The sequence below is a fragment of the Hippopotamus amphibius genome, chromosome 2 (assembly GCF_030028045.1).
Source record: "Hippopotamus amphibius kiboko isolate mHipAmp2 chromosome 2, mHipAmp2.hap2, whole genome shotgun sequence".
Classification (NCBI taxonomy): domain Eukaryota; kingdom Metazoa; phylum Chordata; class Mammalia; order Artiodactyla; family Hippopotamidae; genus Hippopotamus; species Hippopotamus amphibius.
The window spans coordinates 186,297,032-186,319,308 of record NC_080187.1 but is presented as its reverse complement, the minus strand read 5'-3'; the positions used below and the strand labels follow the sequence as shown (position 1 = coordinate 186,319,308).

Below are 22,277 nucleotides of genomic sequence, written 5' to 3'. Positions count from 1 at the left end.
TTCCTTGTAGCTTTGTATGGGTAAAAATCAGAAGGTTTGTATGATTTTGGAAGAGTCATCAAATTTGCTGAGATTCTTTCTTTTGCCCTTTTCTCAGGTCAGCCTTAAGAAGGTTCTTTATCTTGAACCCAGTTCAGTAGGGTTTATTAGATGTAGGTTTGTTCAGATTCTGGATAAATAGGATGCTACTTTCCAAGTGATTGTCAGTACGGATCTGTTGTTTTCAATTTTTTTTAAATCGTATATTATCTAGTCGGTGCTATAGTGTGGCAATGGATAAGATAAAGTCCTTTCTTTTATTGAGAGGAGATGAAATATAAATAAACAGATAAATATATATAGTATAACGTCAAATGGTGATAAATGCTGTAAAGAAAAATAAAGCAGGTCATGGGAGTAGAGAATGCTGGGGCAGAATCATGGAAGCCTTCTTTGTGAGGAGACACTGAGCAGAGACATTGAAAAAGGAGATGGGGTTGAACTGGGCGGGTGGGGGGTTGGGGGAGGTTGAAGGAAGAGTATTCCTAAGCAGAAGGAACAATAAATGCAAAGGCTTGGCTTGACATTGTCAAGGAATAGTAGAGATGAGTGGCTGAAACCTAATGAACAAGGGGAGGATGGTAGGAGATGAGGTCCAGATAAGGTAGGGCCTTTATACCATGATAAGGACTTTTGTATTTTGTATTTTTGTGGTGATTTGATGTTGGAGAAATCGGATCAGGAGAATGACTCAATCAGACTTACAAGGATCACTGTGTCTTATTTGTCACCTGCAGTTTTATAGAGTACAAGGTATACTCTGTATAGACAGAGGTATAGAAATAAGCATAAACAATGAAGAAACTCTTATTAACAGGTTGACCAGGGAAGAATAATGTACTTATTAAATGTATTTTTATTTTCTTGCAGATGCTGCAGAAGGAGAGTACAGTGCACTCTGTAGCTATTTATCTTTACCCACAAATTTGTTCCTCCTTTTCCAGAAATATTGGGATACTTTAGGGCCTCTTCTCCAGAGGTACTATGGGAGTAAAATATCATTATTGGGTTATTACACAGTTTGGAAATTTTAAATGAAAAATATTTGCTAAGCTTTTAGATTGATTAGCATTGATCCAAGGGGGTGACAAAAATAAACGAGATTCCTAATTCACACACATAAGGAGTTGGGGATAAGACCAGCAGCAGTGGGCAGCTGGAATTTCTGCTTGTTCACCATGACTACCATTCATTTTGCTTATTTTCCCCACAGCTGCTGTCTCATCCCAGTTTTAAACTGAGTGGGGGGAGGGTGGAGCGAGGGTAAGTCATATTGTCAGCAGCCACACAGTCACAGTTAAGCATCAGAAGAACCCAGAGTGGGGCTACGACAGTAGCATATCTCATGTGGTAGCTCATATCTCAGAAGGGTGACTGGGCAGGAAATAAAAATCATTTAGTAGATCAAACATGTATCTAGTTAAATTCCCTTGGAGAGGTGTGTCTTTTTTTTTTTTTTATTAAAAATTTCTTCCTACCCCTTTACTTACTGGCCTTTCTGATCACTCTCCACCCTCCAAACTTCCAATTTCCTTACCCTATCTTTGCTGCCACCATTTTCCATCTTTTTTTTTTTTTTTGGAGATATAATTGACATATACCATCGTTTTAATAATCAATTCTCATCATGTTACTCTTACTTTATTTCCTCCATTAAAGAGTCTGACATCCAGTTTCAACACTTGTTTTGGGGGGTGGTTTCCCACACATCCAACAAGTAATTCTCGTGTATCAGCTGGGTGTCCCTACAATTCAACTCAATTCTGACACTGTCTACCTGGAGATAGTGTCAGATCCCACAGCTTAAGGGCTCAGTCATATAAAACTGACAACCCCACCACCACCACTCTTCAGAAGGAGCCCGTTGCAAGTCCAGGTTCTCACCTGTGCTGACCAAAAAACTATAGTTTGATTAATCTGTAGAGCAGATCACAGAACTCAGAGAAACATTTTGCTTACCAGATCATCAGTTTTTTATAAAAGGATATAACGCTTCCAGGCAGATGTAAGAGATACCTAGGGCAATATATGAGGAAAAGGGAGCAGAACTTCCACACTCTCTCTGAGCACGTCGCTCTCCCCAAATCGACACGTGATCACCAACCTGGAAACTCTCCTAATCCGTCCTTTAGAGGCTTTATGAGGGCTTTATTACATAAGCATGATTGAGTAAATCATTGGCCATTGGCGACTGATATATCCTCCAGCCCCTCTTCTGTCCCCAGAGGCTGGTGGGTAAGGGGAGGCTGAAAGGTCCAACCGTCTCGTCACGTGGTTAGTTCTCCTGGCTGCCAGCCCTCATCCTTAAGTCCAAAAGCCACTTTGTTAACAAAAGACACCTTTTCCACTCATGTGACTCAGGAAATTCCAAGGGTTTTGGAAGCTCAGTGCTGAAGTTGTGCTGACCCATTTGGTCTTTGAACTGGGTAAAAGACCAAATATATTTCTTATTATTGTTAAAAAACAAAATTAAGTTTGAAGATCTAATTGGCTTTATTAAAGAATTCATGAATGGGCAGCATTCCATCTACCAAGTAGAAAGGAGCCTTTTATAGTCAGCGAGAAGGTAGGCAAGGAAGTTGTAAATGAAAAAAGAATTATTTCAGGCAAGGTCACCTTCCTTTGCAGGACGAAAGGATCTGTTAGGCAGATTACCTCACTGGTGCTGACCAGGAAATTCCAGACTGGTAAAGATTTCATTCCTGGGAAAGGTTGAAACTGCAGTTAGTTTAGGTGTTAAGTCTTGGTTTGATGGACATCGGCTTAGCACAAGTAACTCTACTTGGAGCCTCTTGTCTCTCTTTTAATATTATCAGTCACAGTATCACACCGGTGATTTCCTTTCGTCTTTTTGATTTTCTGCCCTTTTTCTTTCCCCTTTTTCTTTAATCAGTGTCTTTTACCCTTCATGCCCGTGTCAGGATTTGTGTGAATGTCTGCCCATCTCCTGCTACCTTTCTCTGTGCTCTCACCACTTCTCTTGGGTTCTTTTCTGTGTTTCCTCTTTTCTCATGAGGTATTCTGATTTCCAGTGTGATAAAAATGAATCAAATGGATCCAAAAAAATCACAGTAGGTTATACTAACTTTACTTTTATATTGTTGGAATCGGAAAGTTTTTAACTTGCTGTTCTAGTTAGCAGTACAAACTTTGAAACATTAAGTCTGTACCATCGCTGGCTCTGCTTGCCTCAAAGCCTTTCCTCATTGTCTGCTCTGAAGGCCATATTTCCCAGTCTATCTTGTCCGTTGGCTTCAGTCTGTGGGAGGCACTGTCAGGATATTGGAGGCCAGGAGGAAGAGAGAAACCTATATTTTGGCCACCTCTCTCTGCCTTGTGGGGCCTCCCTGACAGTGGCTATAGCTCTTCTCTGGCTCCAATTCCCACCAGACAGGTCTACTGTAGTCCTAGCATCCACCAGTGACCCTGAGCTCCAACAATACCATTCCAAAAATACTATTTTGTTCCTCCAGCCTGGGAAGGGTAGTAGCTTCCTATTATTGGCTAATCTTTGGGTTGCCTTGCCTTTTTGTCTCCTGGTTGGCGTCTCAGCCCTTCCATCACCTTTATTTCCAATTCCTGGTGTTTAAATTCCCTCTTGTTAAAATACTCAGAGTGGTTTCTGTTTTTCTAGTAATAGATAACATTTTCAAAAAGAAATTAATAAAAGAGGGGGATAAATAGGAAGACACAGAAGGGGAAGAAAGAAAGGGAGAAGAAAGGGGGACAAGATATAAGGTAAAAGAAGTCTAGCAGAGGGCACATGGGAAGAAGGAACAGAGAGGTTTGGAGAAGATGTCTTCATGAATATTGTACTGACGTTGTGATGACTCATTTGCTTTTTCTCTTCATTCCCCATATAGGTGGTGTACAGATCCCGCCTTGCTAAACTGTTTGAAGCAAAAAAGCACCACAGTCAGGTTGGTTTTACTTCTCAGTCCTTCCCCATCTACAAGTTGCATTTCCAAAAGTAGTTGGTTGATGAGCATGCTTTCTAGTCTGTCTTCGTTCTCACTCAGCACATTGTTTCTGTCGACTTAAAATAAATGCACAACATGAGAGTTGCGAGTTGAGTTTATCTGGAGCAAAATGAGAACTGCAGCCTGGGAGACAGCATCCCAGATAGCTTCGAGAAACTGTTCCAAAGAGGCAGGGGAGAAGAATAGTATATATGTATTCTTGGTAAGGGAGGAGTACATGCAATCAATCAAACACATTTTTTGGTAAGGGGTTTCTGCTAGTCAGGAGGAACAGACATCACCATGTAGGGATGTAGTGCTTTTCTAGATATGAGGAGATGCAAGGGTTGGGCTCATTAAATCAGCTCCTGAAAACATCTAACTATCTAAAGACCTGTTCTGCCCATCCTCGAAAGCACAGAGTACCTCATTCCTGGTCTCCACCCTGAATTCCCTTCAGGGGATGTGGAAGGTCAGCAGCTATAGTAGAACAAAGTGATTTAATTCTTGTACAGGCAGATGGCAAGTTCCAATTTAGTTGACATTTCTTACATTTCTTTTAGGTCTTTGCTGGAAATTCGATTCTTCCTACAATTGATTTTTTTCTTGGAGTGGCTGTCCTTTCCCTCTTAAATTGTTTGACCCCACCAACTCCTTCCTATTCCTTAAGCTAGTGCATACCTGTTAAAAGGCAAAGGAGGAGATAGTTTCTTGGAGCTGCTAGTGTGTTAAAATGAGAGGGTAGTGACAATATTCATATAAACCACTTTTTTTTTTCCTTTTGAGACTAAAGATATAAATAGAACTGTTCCCTCCTCCCCATCTCTTCCTTTCTAGGAGACTACCCAACAAAACTTTTCTTCAGCCCCCCTTATCTCCCTTATATTATGACTTAATCAAAATCCATCTCTTCCTCAAGCACCAATTTAAATGTTACCTTCTCCCCGAAGCCTGTCCTAACATATCCTCTCATGTGTGTTCATGTGTGTGTGTGTGTCCCTGCCAGCACTGTAAATTACTGAACAGTAGACTTAACAAGGGCCAGAACTGCATACTTATCTTCTTTGCATCCCCTCCAGGGCCTGGTTTGTATTATGTACAGTCTCTGATTTGTATTCAAATTGAATTGCATCAGTAAACAAGCAGAGGAATTGACCTTCAGCATTAAATACTAACACCAGCACAATTTTTTATGGCTAAAGCAAACACTGTGAGACACTGCGCATTTGCCGCCTTCTTTTCCCATCTGTTTTCACCCCTTGAGTTCCTTTCACCTTCTCCTTAAATGTGCATATGCTGCCTACCCCTTAATCCAACTTCAGTGATTTAGAGATTATAGATCCACCTCCTGTGCTCAGATGCAGTAGTATTCACATCACCAAGAAAAGAAGAGTTTAAAAGATGAGTACATATTCTAGGACTATTAATCTCACAAAAGTCATTGTGTGCTTTTTTGACATCTACTATTTTCCCAGCATGGTACTAAACTAAAATACTCTGAGAGAGTTAAAAGATACAACACATACAGCTTTTGGTCATACGTAGTTTATACTCTGATTATGTACATAAATTCAAGACATAAGATAAAGTATAATAATATATGGAATATACTGTTAATGCTATAGAATATAAAGAGTAAATACTCTTGATGTAAGTTTAGTCTTACAGGAGATAATTTTTAGCTGAACACAGAAGGAATTATAGAATTTTAATTGATTGGGGGTTTGAGGAGAGAATTGCATGTTATTCAGATGACCTTCCCCTGGGGCATGCATGCAAGGCTTTTGTAGTGTTAGTATGGTAAGAATGAATAATAACATTTGCAAGTGTTTCAAGTACTAAGTATGTTATATTTCACTTCAGTATCTTATTGAGTTCTCAACAACTCTTTGAGGTCCCCTGATACTGTTATTCATTTCTTAAATCAGCATGAGTATTTAATATTTCTCTCCTCACCCCCTGGAAATATGTCACTAAATTGATGGTGTGCCTTATGATCAAGAAAGTATAATATGTTTATTCTCAGTTTACAGACCAGGAAATACAGGATTAGGTTCAGTGACTTGTCACGTGTCAGAGAATTTAGGATTTGTAACCAGGCCTGTTTGATTTCAAAGGCTGTGTTCTTAACTACTACTTTATTTTACCTTGCTAGACAGTATAGAAATATGACTAGAACAATTTAGTCTTAGGAAATAGTAGGCGTTGGGTTTGGAAGGGAAACTAGCCAATGAAAGATCTGGAATTCTAGGCTGGAAAGTTTGGATTTAATCTAGTCAACAGTGGGAATGACTATGGATTGCGAATATGAAACCTTAAGGTTTTGTTTTTTGTTTTTTGTTTTTTTTTTAATTTTTTTTCTTTGGCCATGCCATACTGCTTATGGGATCTTAGTTCCCTGACAGGGATCAAACCCATGCACCCTGCAGTGGAAGCACAGAGTCCTAACCACTGGACCGCCAGCGAATTCCCCTTCTTTCATTATTTTTAAAACATTCTTCCTTCTATAACTTGGTATGCTTTTGGTCTGGGCTAATTTACTCATAAAATAAAATTGCCATTTAAATTATATTTCTAGGTACCCTAGAAAAAGAAATAGTTTGATAGAGCTTCCTGATGACTATAGCTGCCTCCTAAATCAAGCTTCTCATTTCAGGTAAGAAGAAATATATATTTAAAAGTGTTTTGAGCTTGCAATTGGTAAACACCACCACTAGCAAACTTTTTTTAAAGTGACCACTGAGCATCCTCTGTAACAGTGATATTCAGTCTTTTTTAAGTGAGGTGAAAATCACATAATATACAGTTTTACATAATTCATTGGCATTTAGTGTATTGCCAATGTTGTACAACCACTGTTTCTTTCTAATTTCAAAACTTTTTCAACACCCCAGAGAAACACCTTGCATCCACTAAATAATCATTCCCAATCCCACTCTTTCCTGATTCTATAGTAACTGTGCTTTCTGTCTCCATGGATTTGCCTATTCTGGATATATCATATAAAAGGAATCATACAATTTATGACCTTTTGTGTCTGGCTTTTTTCACTTAGTTGTAGAATGTATCAGCACTTCATTCCTTTCTTGGCTAAATAATATTCCATTGTATGTATATACCAAAGTTTATTAATCTGTTCATCCATTGATGGGCATTTAGGTTGTTTCCCTCTTTTGACTATTATGAATAACAGTACTATAAACACTCACGTACAAGTTTCTGGTTGGACATATATTTTAATTTTTCTTGGGTATATATACCTAGGAGTGGAATGCTGGGTCATTGCGGTATTCCTGTGTTTAACGTTTTGAGGCACCACTAAACTATCTTCCACAGTGACTGCACCATTTTTCATTCCCACCAGCATGCATGAGGGCTCCTCTTTCTCCATATTCTTACCAACAGTTATTATTTTCTTGTTTGCTTGTTTGTTTTTTGTTTTTTAATTAAAGCCATCCCAGTTGGTAAAAAATGGTAGCTCACTGTGGTTTGATATACATTTCCTTAATGACCAATGATATTGAACTTCTTTTCATGTGGTTGTTACATATTTGCATATGATCTTTGGAGAAATGTGTGTTCAACTTTTTTCTCATTTTCTAATTGGAGTGTCTTTTTTGCTGTTAAGTTGTAAGAGTTCTTTTTATTTTCTAGATATTAAACCTTTATCTGACTTTAATTTGCACATATTTTCTCCTATAAGTTGTATTTTCATATTCTTCATAATGTCCTTTGATATTTATTTTTTTTTTTTTTTGGCACACGGGCTTAGTTGCTCCGTGGCATGTGGGATCTTCCTGGAGCTGGGATCGAACCCATGACCTCTGCATTGTCAGGCAGATTCTTAACCACTGCGCCACCTAGGAAGCCCCGTCCTTTGATATTTAAAAGTCTATTTTATGTTTTTCTTTTGTTGCTTGTGCTTTTGAATCAAAACTAAGAATTTGTTGCCAAATCTGAGGTCATGAAGATTTATTCCTTTTTTTTTTTTTTTCAAATAATTTTATAGTTTTAGCTCTTATATTTATGCTGTGGATCTGTTTTGAATTAATTTTTGGAATAAAGTAGGAGGTACAACTTCATTCTTTTTTTCATGTGGTTTCCAGTTGTCCCAGCACCAATTTTTTAAGACTGTTCTTTCCCCCTCATTAAATAGTCTTGGCACCTACTTTGAAAATCAGATAGTCATAGACATTTGGGTTTATTTCTGGACTCTCAGTTCTATTCCATTGTTCTATATGTCTATCCTTATGCTGGTACCACATTTTTAAATTACTGTAGCTAAGTAGTAAGTTTTGAAATTGTAACATGAAAGCTTTCCAACTTTGTTTTTCTTTTTCAGTATTGCTTTGACCGTTGAGTCATTTGCAGTTACATTGGAATTTGAGAATTGGCTTTTTCATTTCTGCAAAAGAGGCAATTGGGATATTAATAGAGATTACGTTAATCTATAGAGTGCTTTGGGGAGTGTTGCCTTCTTAACAGTATTAAGTCTTCCAGTCCATGAACATGGATGTTGTCCATACTTAGGCCTTCTTTAATTTCATTCAGTGATGTTTTGTAGTTTTCAGTGTATAAAACTTTCGCTCCTTGATTACATTTATTTCTAGGTATTTTATTCTTTCGAATGCTATTGTAAATTGTTTTCTTAATTTACTTTTTATATTGTTCATTGCTGGTGTATTTAAACACAACTGATTTTTGTCTTTGGATCTTATACCCGGCAATTTTGCTGGGTGTCCATAGGGATGACAGTTAACAACCTAAATTTAGTTTGAATTAATACCAACTTAGTTTCAATAGCATACGTTAACTCTTTCCAATTCTATCTCCCCTCTTCATGTTGTTGAAATCACATATTACATTTTTATACATTGTGTACCTGCTAACATAGATTTATAAGATGATTGTTTTATGCATTTGCCTTTTAAATCATACAGGAAACAAAAAGAGGAGTTTTGTGTCAAAACTTACAATAATACTAGCTTTTATACTCTAATATGTGGCTGTCTTTACCAATTATCTGTGTTTTTTCATGTGGCTTCAAGTTACCTTCAGTGTTGCTTTATTTCAGCTTGAGGGACTCTCCTTTAGCATTTCTTGTAGGATAGTCCTGCTAACGGTGAACTTCTCTAGTGAGGGAATGTTTTAATTTCTTCCTTATTTTTAAAGGATTGTTTTGTCAGATATCAAATTCTTGGTTGACAGCTTTTTTTCTTTGAGCGCATTAAATATATTATCCTATTATCTTCTAGACTTCATGGTCTCAGATGAGAAATTAGCAGTTAATTTTATTGAGGATCCCTTATATTGAATGAGTTGCTTCTCTCTGGCTGCTTTCAGACTTCTCTCTTTGTCTCTAGCTTTTGATAGTTTGATTATAATGTGCCTAAGTGTGGATCTCTGAGTTCATCCTGCTTGTAGTTCAGTTTGATTCTTGGATGTGTAGATTCATGTCTTTCAACAAATTTGGGAAGTTTTTGGCCATATTTCTTGAGATTTCTTTTTTCCTCTTATTTTTCTTGGACTTCCATAATATACATGTATATTGGTATGCTTGATGGTGTCCCATAAATCCCTTAGATTCTGTTCCTTTTTCTTCATTACTTTTTTTCACCCCTGTTCCTCTGATTCACTAATTTCAATTGCCCTGCTTTGTTTATTTATTTATTTATTTATTTTTATATATATTTTTGGCTGCATCAGGTCTTAGTTGCAGCACTCGGGATCTTTGTTGAGGTATGCAGGACCTTTTGTTGCAGTACACAGGCTCTTTGTTGAGGCATGCAGGCTTCTCTCTAGTTGTGGCTCACAGGCTCTAGGGCACATGGGCTCTGTAGTTGTAGTACACGGGTTCCAGAGGGCGTAGGCTCTGTAGCTTGTGGCACACAGGCTCTCTAGTTCAGGCACACAAGTTCAGTAGTTGTGGTGCAGGGGTTTTAGTTGCCCCACAGCATGTGGGATCTTAGTTCCCTGGCCAGGGATCGAACCCACATCCGCTGCATTGGAAGGTGGATTCTTTACCACTGGACCACCAGGGAAGTCCTTACCCTGCTTTAAAGTTCAGTAGTTCTTCTGCCTGCTCACATACGCTGTTCAACCCCTGTAGTAAGTTTTTAATATCAGCCATTGTACTTTTCTGTTTCCTTTTTATAATTTCCCTTTCCTGATATTCCCTACTCTTTCATACATTTTCCTGATTTACATTAGTTGTGGGTTTTTTTGTTTTTTTGTTTGTTTGTTTCTTTGTTTTTTGCCGGTCCTTTCTTTCAAAGAGCATATCTAGGCAAGTTCATTTAACGTCTTTGTTTATTATGTCTCACGGCTGGGCTTCCTTGGGGATGATTTCTGTCAGTCTCTCTCTTTTTTCTTTCTTGTGAATGGGCCATACTTTTCTGTTTCTTTGTAAGCTTTGTTGAGTACAGGATATTTTGAGTATTGTAATGTGATAACTCTGGAAATCAGATTCTTTGCCCATCCCAGGAATTGCTGTTGTTGCTTGGTAAAGGCTGTAGTTATCTGTTTCAGTGACTTTTTCAAACAGTTTTTGTAAAGACCCTATTCGTTGTAGTGTGTTCACTAGTCTCTGTTCCATTATCTCTGTGGTTGGCCAGTAACTGACAGAGATTTCTGTAAATGCCTGGATCCAATAAGAAAAAAAAAAGAGAATAAAAAATATAAAGACTATTCTGCCTCTTTAAATCTCCTCTACTTGCCATCACCGCCAAGGAAGCTGCTTCAGCCCACTGTAGTTGAAACAATGGCCAGTTTCTATGCCAGCCCCTCAGTGGACTGCCAGGCAAAACTAAACACACAACCCTAATTTTTGAGGACAAGGTCCCTCTTGCTCACCTTGGCACCAGCACGCTGCACCAGGATTATGGGCAGCCATCCCCATAGCTGCCTGCTGTGGGGCTGGGGGATTAGGGATGGTAACCACTACACAAAATGCCAAAATTCACTGAAATTTACCAGCCTCTTTCTTTGCCAGGCACTCCTCTGCACACTTTGTCCAGACTCAGAGTTCCCAAAATAGTTGCTTCAGACAGTTCTTGCCAGATCAGTAGTTGTTCTGGTAGAGGAACTGTGCTGTTCTTAACTTCCCAAGCAAGTAGCACTCTTAGAAATACCTTTTTATACATGTGTCTTTAAATGCTGTTTTTCATGCATTAGTGTGGTGACCACATTCATTCACTGAAATCACACTGAAGGACCCTTTTTTTTCCAAACGCAGTCTTATGTGGAAGCCCATTATAACAGTAAAACAGATAACATTGTGACTCAAGTTCAAGCCTGGGTACTGGAAAGAGGAGTACACCCCGTAGCCTTTTTGGCACCATGTTCCTCCTACCTCAGTCAAATTAAACACTACTCTAAAGCAGTGTTTCTCAAACTTCTTTTTATCTTCGTCTTCCCTTTTACTGATCACTTTCAAATAAAAAAAATACTGGCTGGTAAAGACTAGTGAGAAGCAATAAAAACAAGTTACATTATACTCATTGCTAATACCATGTATGAATTACCTGTCAGTTACTTTTGTAAGAGAATAACATGAGCTTAAACACATGATTCTATGTGATAAAATTATGTTCTATAAGGTTAACAGTAATTTTTGTTTTACACTTACCATCTATAATATGATTCAAGTTATTCGAATAGCATAAATGAACGAGCAGCACACCACCAGTGAAATGTCACTGAATGGAGAATCATATTCATATCTGCTTTAGCCATTGGTTTGTGAATATTTCATATTTAAATCACAATGCATTGTCTTGAAAATAATAAGCCAAAATTACTATTAATGCAGTTCTGTATCCTTTACAACCCAGTGGCATCACACACCACCCATAGCAAACCAGAGTGATGGTGCTGACCTGAAACTAGCAGTAACTTGTAATTAATTAAAAGGCAAGAATCTCAGTAGCCTGAAAATCAACGCCTATTCAAGACTCCATTGATAATGTACTGGTGACAAAGCATCCTTTTCCCAAATTGCAGAAATTCCAAAGCTCGGTTAGGTATTTTTTAATGTTCCTAAGCATTGTGTAACAGCTGAACTTCTTAGTAAACTTAATTAGAGCTCTCAGTAAACACAAATAACTCTCAAATTTAAGGATACCAACTAATAATTCCATTTAACTGCCTTGATCTATAAGGTGACTTAGTAGTAGTCTTTAGTTATGACAGCCCTGCTGTCATTTGAAGGAACCAAAAGGAGAGATTGCAGCTTAGAGTCATCTTAAGGGCTTGAAGAGCCCTTCCTTGGCCCACTCTGAGAATCACTGCCCTACAGAATGACTAAGGAAATTCTCATATTTAGTTATAACCATTGCTTTGAGCCACAAGGCCAAGGGGGTTAACTGGCCCAGCAGGGCTTTGGCAGCCCATAGTTCAGCCTATATTACCTGTTAGAATTGACCTTGATATCAGCTCCCTTTCTGCTCGTCTCAGGCAGATTAAGATCAGCCAACTAAAGAAGTGATTGAATCACTTTACCTCTCAGCCCTTGAAAAATTAGCTGGATGATTTCAAAGATTGCATCCAGCTCCAAATTCAGTGATTTTCCTAATCTTCGGGCTGCATCAGTACCACAGACCCCAGTGAATAGACATTGTTTTCTATTCATTCAAGGGTATCATGCTGTTGGCTCCTAGGAGGATCTGAGAAGAACGTTAATTATTAATCACAGTGAAGATTCTCCTGGATGATATTAATGCTTATTGTTTTCAAGTAAAAATGAAAATAAATCTTATACTCTCTTCCAGTTTTATTGTTACTACCAGTTTCCATTAAGACTGAGTCATCTCTAGCGTAGGAGGGTAGCTGCTCAGTGACTGTATTTCAGGCATCACCCCCATTTTCCTCTATAGGATGGGGCTCAGCCATACTGTGCTAAAAGTTGAAGAAGATGTTGGCTTTATCCAAAAAGAGCAATATCCTAGAAGTGAAAATAAACCCCTCATCTATAGGAGACAGGAATGGAATACATATGCATGAAGTCCCTCTGCTTCTGTGTAGACAGTGGTAGCTTTCTTTTTTTCTTTTTTCTTTTTTTTTTAGTGGTGGCTTTCTTATCTTGCCTAAGAAAGTGGGCATCAGAGAATAAACTGTTAATACCCTATTAGAGATTTGTTTTGGTGCTCTTTATTCTGACCCAGTTGTGGGCATAACTGGATCTCTCCTGGGGTTGCATTTATTTTTTATTGTCCAAATAGATGTTTGGTTTATGTCTGTAATACAGCAGAGATAGGAGTATAAGAATCTCCTTTTACAAAGATAGCTATAATCACCTTAATTCAGAGAATGATACCCCCCTTGGGGGCATCATAGCAAGGCTGTAGCATGTCACTATGTCAAATGGCCAGATTACTACTTGGTTCAAACAAGTCAACTTTGTCACTTTTTCCTTCCCAAAATTTGGGTGTGTTTCCCAGATGAAAAGGTGCATCAACTCAAAGTCTGCAGTCTCCCCTTTCAACCCTAAAGATCTCAAAACTTCAGTGAAGTGGGGGAAATGTGTTTAAACCCTTACTGAAAATTGTGGTTAAAACAACAAGGGACTTCCCTAAGGGACTTTGCTGGTGGCACAGTGGTTAAGAACCTGCCCGCCAACACAGGGGACGTGGGTTCGAGCCCTGGTCCGGTAAGATCCCACATGCCGCGGAGCAACTAAGCCTGTGCGCCACAACCACTGAGTCTGTGCTCAAGAGCCCGTGAGCCACAACTACTGAAGCCCGCACACCTAGAGTCCATGCTCTGCAACAAGAGAAGCCACTGCAGTAAGAAGCCTGTAGCCTGCCACAAGAGAAAGCCCGTGCATAAATGAAGATCCAGCGCAGCCAATAATAAATAACAAATAAATTTATAAGAAAAAACAAAATCCAAAAAACCCGACAACAACAGTTGTGCACCTTCAAGATCATACTGCTCCAACATTGAGGACACAAGCTTGACTAAACCAATCCAGAGGAGGCAGTTGACTGTAAATTGGTCATGTCAAATGAAGACTGGATTCCCTAAATGCATCTCAATCTTAAGGCATATTTAAGTGCCAAGACTTTATGGGAATTACCAGAACACTGCATATTTAAAAATAAATTTTCTTACTTTGAATTAATCAGAAGACTTTTTGTTGTCTTCTTAAGGGGAAATATTAAAGAGGAATCATTTAATTAAATGTTTCCTTGTGTTTTAAGAGCTTCTTCGCTGCAAAGCAGCCAGTGATGAAAATACTGCTAATGCATCTAAAACACTGCTAAATATATCCATTGCTAAGTGATTATATCATGCTTGTATTGTTTCTCCACCGTACTGAATGTTTTCTTCCCTTTTGAGGTGCCCGCGGTCTGCAGATGACGAGCGAAAGCACCCTGTCCTCTGTCTTTTCTGTGGAGCCATACTGTGTTCTCAGAACATTTGCTGCCAAGAAATCGTGAATGGGGAAGAGGTGGGAGCTTGCATTTTTCATGCACTCCACTGTGGAGCTGGAGTCTGCATTTTCCTAAAGTAAGTAGGAAGCTTCATAATGAACTTAGGGAATTTGAATCCAGTCTGTAGGCCATAATGGCAGGTTAGTATGTTGATAGGATATGATCTGTCAGAAGGTAGAGCATAGACCTGTTATTCCCATGCAGTTGCATTTGAGAAGATATTTAAGTATCTTTTCAAATGTAAGTAAGTAATAGTTTAAAAAATACAAAGTTAGTAGTTTAAAAAATAAGTAGTTAAAAATTAGAGTCTGTTCACATTTTTATTATTTGTGGAAAACCTTAAACAAATATGACTTTATATTGATTACTCTGGTATTGTGTAAAACTCAGATATAGTGAAAGAGTTTAGAGTCCTAAAACTTGTATCTTCAAAGGACATGTAAATTGTTACTTTATGTTTTCCTTTGAATGTTTTAATTTTCTTCACTTCCTGTATCAACCAACCATTGTTTTCCCTGATGTCTTAGCAAATGACTGAGAAGAGACCAGTAATCTCTCATGTTTATGAAAGAAGAGTGCAGATTTCCTGAGAAAATTTACAGTGGATGCATGTGCTTTTTCTTTCCATTCTCTCCGTGTAATGTAGTTTCTGTTTACATAAACCCAAACATCTCCCTTACTAGGGAATATATAATCACTGGCTATCAGCATCTGTTGGAACAAGGGGAATAAGTGTATGGAAGCCAAGCCCAAACACCTGTTTTCTTCTAGGGTACCTACAAGCGAGTAAAACCACTATCTATTCCAGCCATTTATCTTATAATTTCTCTCTAGAGTACTTATCCCCTATATACACGAACGTTACTTTTTATTTTTCCATTTCTCTGCTGTAACAGTCCCAAGTACCTTCAAGGTTGCAGTGGTTCTTTATAATATGCACTGTTGGAAGCTGGCTCTAACCAGAAATGGCTTGATATTTCCATAGGTGACCTTCTTTCTGGCCCAGGGTTATCAGACTAGGAGATGTGGTTATGTTCCTCTGTTAAGCTCCCTCCTCCCCGGGTCCTAGGTCAGGAAATGGGGCAGAAACAACCCCAGCCACCATTTTCCAGGGTACCTATGGTTCACATAAGCCAGCCTCCTTCCTTCTCTTCAGTATATTTAGTCAGTATTACTGACTGATCCCATTTCCCTAAATCCATTCATTCTTTCCCATAGCATCAACAAAAATAACAATGTTCATTCTTTTATTTAGAGGAAACACAATTTAGTCTATTTGTCTGTTTATGTTTTTTATACTGAATTCCTAACAGATGCTATGTCTTTTCTCCAGATTAACTTTGAGACAGTGCCTGTTATTTGAATACATGCGCTTAATAATATTCCTGTTGGTTGTTTTGTCCTTCAGAATCAGAGAATGTAGAGTGGTCCTGGTTGAAGGTAAAGCCAGAGGCTGTGCCTATCCAGCCCCTTATTTGGATGAATATGGAGAAACAGACCCTGGCCTGAAGTAAGTTTTTCGTTTTACTCACATTATTGTGTGTGGATGGTAGCAGCTCTTTAAACACAAAAGCTGATGCTAAATATTGAGAGAGATTTTTAAATAGCTATAAATTGAAAATATTAAGTATGATGTCATCCTAAATGCAACACGTAATTTTCAACAAGTTAGTGCTTCTCCAAAATTTGAGGGTAATACTTCTCCAAAATTTTTAGACCCCCACCATCCTAATGTTTGAATGCTCTATTATTTTTAATCAACCTTTGTTCAGAATTACTTACAAGGTTTAATTGACACGGATATATAAAAGAAAGAAATCTGTAGTGTCCAGTGAGGGAGTTTGGTTTAAAATGGTATTCATTGTTTCCACTGCAATACTTGAGACTTTTTATTAGCCAGTTATGTCAGCCTTCTTTGTTTCTAAGCATTAGCAAAAATACTTAGAATCCTGAAATTTTCTGTATCCTTCACTGGTGTTAGGAACTGGAGTACCACTCATGGGTATGAGAAAAAGAAGATAGGCAACAGTGGTCCCCAAAGTACATATAGCTAAAGATTAGATCCCCTTACCATAAACTCTTTTTGTTTAACTGAAAGTTTGTTCTTTTGAAATGTTTTATTCAGAATGAATCAGCTTATTAGATGAGGCTTGGAATCTCTTTGTTCATAAAGAAATTTGTTTTTATTGTAACAGCTTTTGACCTGTACAGAAAGTCTTTGGATTCATGAAGAAAAAAGCTGGGTGGTGAAGGTAGTTAATGATTGAGGATAAGAGGTCTGTGTTGTTCCAGAAAGGTACAAAGAAGCAGAACTTTTAAATTAGTTAGGCAATGTGAAAATACCCAACCAGCTGAGACCTGTGAGTGCCTCAGAGATGAGAACCTCGCAGTTCTCCATCATTGGCAACAGCCAAATTTCAGTCATTTTGATGAGCCGTTGTGCAGTGTTACAAACCGTGTGACCGTAGGATAGGCACCAAGTGATTTTATTTAAATACTTGCTAATCACCAGCAAGTTTGTTGTGTCATAAAAACAATAATTACCAAATATTTCTGAGGAGCAGCGTATAATTTGAGGGCTTAGTGTTATACCTCATACCTAACCTCTGCCATACAAAGATCAGAAATCAAAGCTGAATAAACTATATGAGGCCAAAAAGCCATTAAAGACCCTCCCAGAATAACTAGTCCAAAAAAAAAAAAAAATAGAACTGCTTCAAGTTATAAACCTTTCTAGCCATTTAAATGAGGTCCCATAATGCCCATGGTATATTTGACCTATTTTTCTGAGTAATCAAGGAGTAAGTTTCTGCTTCATTAGCTAAGTAATTTATCAAGTTCATAGTGACCAGTGAAGGGAAAATATACCTTTTAAAACCCTGTCCTGGTAGTTCCTCCCAGTTCTAAGAACATCTCAAAAGTTCAGACTGACTTAAACAATAAAGATGTGGCAGTTATTTGATTCAAACTTACATGTTTTTTCTCCCCCCTGAAGGAGGGGCAACCCCCTTCATTTATCTCGTGAGCGGTATCGGAAGCTCCATTTGGTGTGGCAACAACACTGCATTATAGAAGAGATTGCTAGGAGCCAGGAAACCAATCAGATGTTATTTGGATTCAACTGGCAGTTACTGTGAGCTCCCACTCCGCCTGGCGACAGTCACGAGTGAAGACAGTAATGAAGACCAACTCAAAATTATGGAGACCTTACTGAGGGCTGGGGAAGGGTTGGAGGGTCTTTTGCTCCATGTCCAGATTCACATACATCAATAAAATATTCCTTAATGGAGTATTTCTTTCAATTAGCGAACATATGCTTAAAGGGAAAAAAAGGCATAAATTAATCTGTTTTATGTTCCAGAACACTAAAGAAATGCTTTTTCACCCCAAGTGTCTGATTCTGCTAATAGTTCCAGAAAACTTGTTTCCCTTCGTAATCTGTCCCGTTTCACTTCATCCACCTGATAAATGAAGTCACATCAAGCAGTTGTGGGCATTCTTATATGTTAGTTAACTCTTCTACAATTTTGTATTTGGTATTTCCCCCCTGAAATTTAATTTAGCTAATGGATCACTGACAAGATTTTAATAATCTGTGATAGTTTTCCTTGCAGCTAAAGAGGAATTCTGAAACCATGCGGTATACTTCAATTGAGAAAGTTTTCCAAAAAGTAAAAATTTTATTATTTCTCTTTTAAGGAAATGCCCCCAATGTGCAACTTACTGTTTCAGCCAGATATTAAACTAGATTTCTATATGGACAGAGTTTCCATTTCTAAGCAAATTTCTGCCAGTGTGGAAAAGCTTTTTTTTTCCTACTGTAGACCTCAAGAAGAGTGTTAGGATAATGTATTTATTATTTATCCCTGATGAGACAAAGCCTGCAGTCCTCGCCTCTGATGGTGAGGATTAGCGTTGTTGAGTTTTGAAATTATACTTTCCATTTTCCAAAGGCAGGTTTCTAAAATGAATTCACGTATCTCTTGATTGTGGTACCACTCTATTTGACTCAGAAACCTGATGCAGTTCTGATGTAAACTATCTATAGAATGAGGATAAGAAAATTCCCCCAATGAATGGATCATGGCAGCTGTAAATTAGAACAATCAGATTTCAGCCTGTTCTGTAACCTTCTCTGTCCTTGTAAGACAGATCCTTCATTTGTTATCTGTGTGCAAACTTTTCATAAACTCTGGGTATATGACTAGTACAACCAACGAAAAAAGCCATGTGATCAGCAGTCTGTGTCCCATTATAACATGCTGTGGTTGAGCCATCTTGTTCATAAATAACAGAGCTCTCCTGAATCTGTGCATAGACGTCTTGGTTTTTGGCTTTAACTTTTTATATCAATAAATCGTGGTATAAAACAGCAGGCAGAAGATAAATTGAAATCTTATATTTTAGCTTCTGTTGTCTCGGGGTAATGTTAGGAGTTTGAAAGATGCATTCAAAGACCATCTTATTTTGCCTTTGGTGACCACCGTCATGTATGTGTATAAATGTTTTCCTACCTTCTTTTTGCTCAGCAAAGGCAAGCAAATAAAAATATATTTGCAGAGTGATTGCTGATGCATATTTGGGGTTAGATATTTTGGTATTTTTATGTAAAGGAAATTCTGGAATTTGCAATAAGGGATTGGCATGAACAGGCATCAGAATCACAATCATGATTTTCTGCTTGAATAATTATTATTCAGAAGGTATCAGGAAATAGATACAACTCCAGTGAACAATTTGTAACTATTGATGGGTGAGGATTAGAAATTTCAGTATTCAGTTTGTCAAATTTGCCAGTAGGATTAAATGATTATAACATTTCCCTTTGTTTCTCATATAATTTTGTTGGATGGATTGTGTAACTGAGAAGTCTGAGCCAGCCTAGGCAACAGAAGATGCTGAATTCTGCCCTAATTGATTGGCCCCGGTTTAGCAAAGGTAAATTGATTTTTTTTATTTCTAGCCTTTTCTATCCACTTCATAAATCCTAAGGTTAAGCTCTCAAGCTGCCAGAGGGACTGTCCTGCAATGGCCAGTCAGATCTTTACTGCCAAAGAACGCATTTCCTATTGAGTTCCATTTCCTGAGATTGATTCAGATCTCTGCACTGTAGATGAATGTACATCTCTCAGTGCTGCCCCCAGCCCAAGGGATTTCTAATTATATTCGAATATCCTAGTTGTTTGCCTTCATCATTGCAAACAATTTAATCAAGCTTGTGAAGTTTACTTTAAAATGAGCAAAAAGTCACTTTATTTTCTTTAGTGTAGTATGTGGAGGAACTGGTTCAACAGGATGGCTCCAAAACTGTTTTTCGAATGTTTGGTGAGGGGCTGGCAGGAATTTTAATGATACAGTGAAGAAAAACATGTATCTGTATAATTAATTTATTATGTTGGTGTATGGGCTGTGAGTTCACCCTTTAGTGGTCATTTGTCATTTCATAACAACTATGCATTTTGGTTCACTGTGATGATGATCTATATTTAGTGACTGCAACATGTTTATACCACTGATTCAAATTCCAACCATGATGAAGTTATACAAATAATGCATATATTGATATCTTTTATTGCAAAATGTAAATTTAAAACTTGTATAATGTTCTGTGCTTTTTGAAATAAAATATCTTATATGTGTATATTTAAAAAGAAAAAAGGGACTTCTCATGTTTGGGGATTTGGGTTTGATGTATAAAAAACTATACCCAGAAAGGAGCTCTAGTTAAAAATTATCTTTGTTAGCCCAGACGAATGCTTTAAAAGACATAGGTATTTAGTGTAATGGTCTGCAAACTTTTTGACCATACACTCTATCAGCAAATAATTTTTAAGGTGCATATTATATGTGTGTATGTATATATACACACATATAATACATACACACATATATGTGTATGTTTAACTGTAAGAATTAAGATTAAAGATGCAGGGGTGGGAATAAGGGAGACAAAATCAGATGCTTTGATAATATAAAATTATTACAGCCAACAAAAGATGAGAGAAAAGGGATGAGTAGGTAGAAAGTTAAATAAGCTCACTGATTGCATCAATGGTATTGCCCAGAAGTAAAAAGATAGCACTTGAAGCTGAGAAATCAAGAAATGAAAACTTCACACAAATTGACACTAGGAGGAAACTAGCAGCTGGATGGAAAGAAAGGGCCAGTAAGAAGTGGTTTCAAAATTGCTTATATATTAGGGAAGCAACAGTTTTTAAAGAAAGGGAGTATTAAGAGTATTATACAAAATTAGTATAAAGTTTACAACTAGAACTACACACAGTATCAAAAGGGTGGAGGCAAAGAAAATAGACTATATAGTGAAACAATGTAACAAAATTCAGACCAATCAATACATGGAGATGGGCTTAACTCACCTGTTTTTTTAAAAATCAGATGAGCTAACAAATTCAGATGAAAATTAAAGAGATGAACCTAATTTAAAAATGGGCAAAAGATTTGAATAGATTTTTCTTCAAAGAAGATGCACAAGTTGCCAATAAGTACATGAAAAGATGTGCATTAGTCATTAGGGAAACACACAATGAGATACCACTTCATACCCACAAGGATGGCTATTTTCAAAAAGACAGACAATGTGTTGGTGAGGATATGAAGAAATTGGAACCAAATACAGGCAGTTCTCACTTTGTACAGTAATGAACTACTACGTATATGTCCATGCAAGCTGAAACCATACAGAGCAATCTTAGTAATCAGTGGGAAAGACACATTGATCCATGGCCTTTGAAAAATGTGGTGAAAACAAACCCTTACTGTCAATTATAAATGTATTGGGAAATGAAAATAGTAGAACAAATATGTAGTACAATGTGATTTATAACATTAGAAACATTGAAAATTAAAGTGGTTGGTTTTTTTTTTTCAAAAAAACTTGTCAAGAAAATAACATCAAGTGTGCGTGCCTTCTCTTTGTGTAACTTATGACACAGAGTAAGCATCTTTTCTATGCGTCGGCAAATTATCATATTTCTAAGTTTGGATCAGCTTCCAAAACTTTACCCTTTGTGTTCCAAAGCTGTGAAATACTTCCAAGAGTTCCTTTAGTGTGAAGATTTTTGGCGATGTCATTCCTTCTGGGACATTCATCATAAACACTTTTTTTTTTTTTTTTAATTTGGCTTCACTAGCTTCCTCTGACATGCAGTCTCTTAAATACTAGCGGTGTCAATAATTCCATAGTTAACTACTACTCCTGTAACTCCAATATAACTTGTATAACATCTAGATTTGACCTGAATTTCACTTCCAGCATTATCATTTTCGTTTCTTTCCTACATTTTTATCTGTGTTGGCCAGTCCCTCTTTTGATGATCTATTTTTTTAAATATATTTTTATTTTTTGGCTGCATTGGGTCTTCGTTGCTGCGCGTGGGCTTTCTCTAGTTACGGTGAGGGGGGGCTACTCTTTGCTGTGGTACATGCGCTTCTCAGTGCGATGTCTTTTGTTGTGGAGCACGGGCTGTACAGCACAGGCTCAGTAGTTGTGGCTCATGGACTTAGCTGCTTTGCGGCATGTGGGATCTTCCCGGACCAGGGCTCGAATCCATGTCCCCTGCATTGGCAGGCAGATTCTTAACCACTGTGCCGGCAGGGAAGTCCCTTTATTATCCATTTTTTTGTAAAATGTCACATGGGTTTAACCTGGGAGACAAGGAGACAACACAACTACACGCTTTGCTTTCTGTCCGTGAACTGAACAACAGAAGTGCATTGTCCAATCACCAACAGACTCTGGGGTTTTCCCTGGTTGTCCAGTGGTTAGGACTCTGTGTTTTCACTACTGAGGATCTGGGTTTGATCGCTGGTCGAGGAACTAAGATCC

General features: G+C 37.8%; 1 protein-coding gene across 9 annotated transcripts in view; it reads left to right on the top strand.

The window, feature by feature from the left end:
• Positions 1-20,293, top strand: part of UBR1 (ubiquitin protein ligase E3 component n-recognin 1) — a 154,756-nt gene extending 134,463 nt beyond the window's left edge. For 6 of the 9 annotated variants that reach the window (XM_057721874.1, XM_057721873.1, XM_057721872.1 and 3 more), the window contains 6 exons: positions 910-1,018; positions 3,903-3,959; positions 6,577-6,654; positions 14,337-14,507; positions 15,840-15,941; positions 17,427-20,293. In XM_057721874.1, coding sequence (XP_057577857.1) covers positions 910-1,018; positions 3,903-3,959; positions 6,577-6,654; positions 14,337-14,507; positions 15,840-15,941; positions 17,427-17,568 — 659 coding nt within the window. In that variant the 3' untranslated portion in view covers positions 17,569-20,293. Of the gene's footprint in view, positions 1-909; positions 1,019-3,902; positions 3,960-6,576; positions 6,655-14,336; positions 14,508-15,839; positions 15,942-16,626 lie in introns of all 9 variants that reach the window. The other 3 variants (XR_009051332.1, XR_009051331.1, XM_057721875.1) reach the window with 3 other exon arrangements.
• The last annotated feature ends 1,984 nt before the right edge of the window (positions 20,294-22,277 follow it).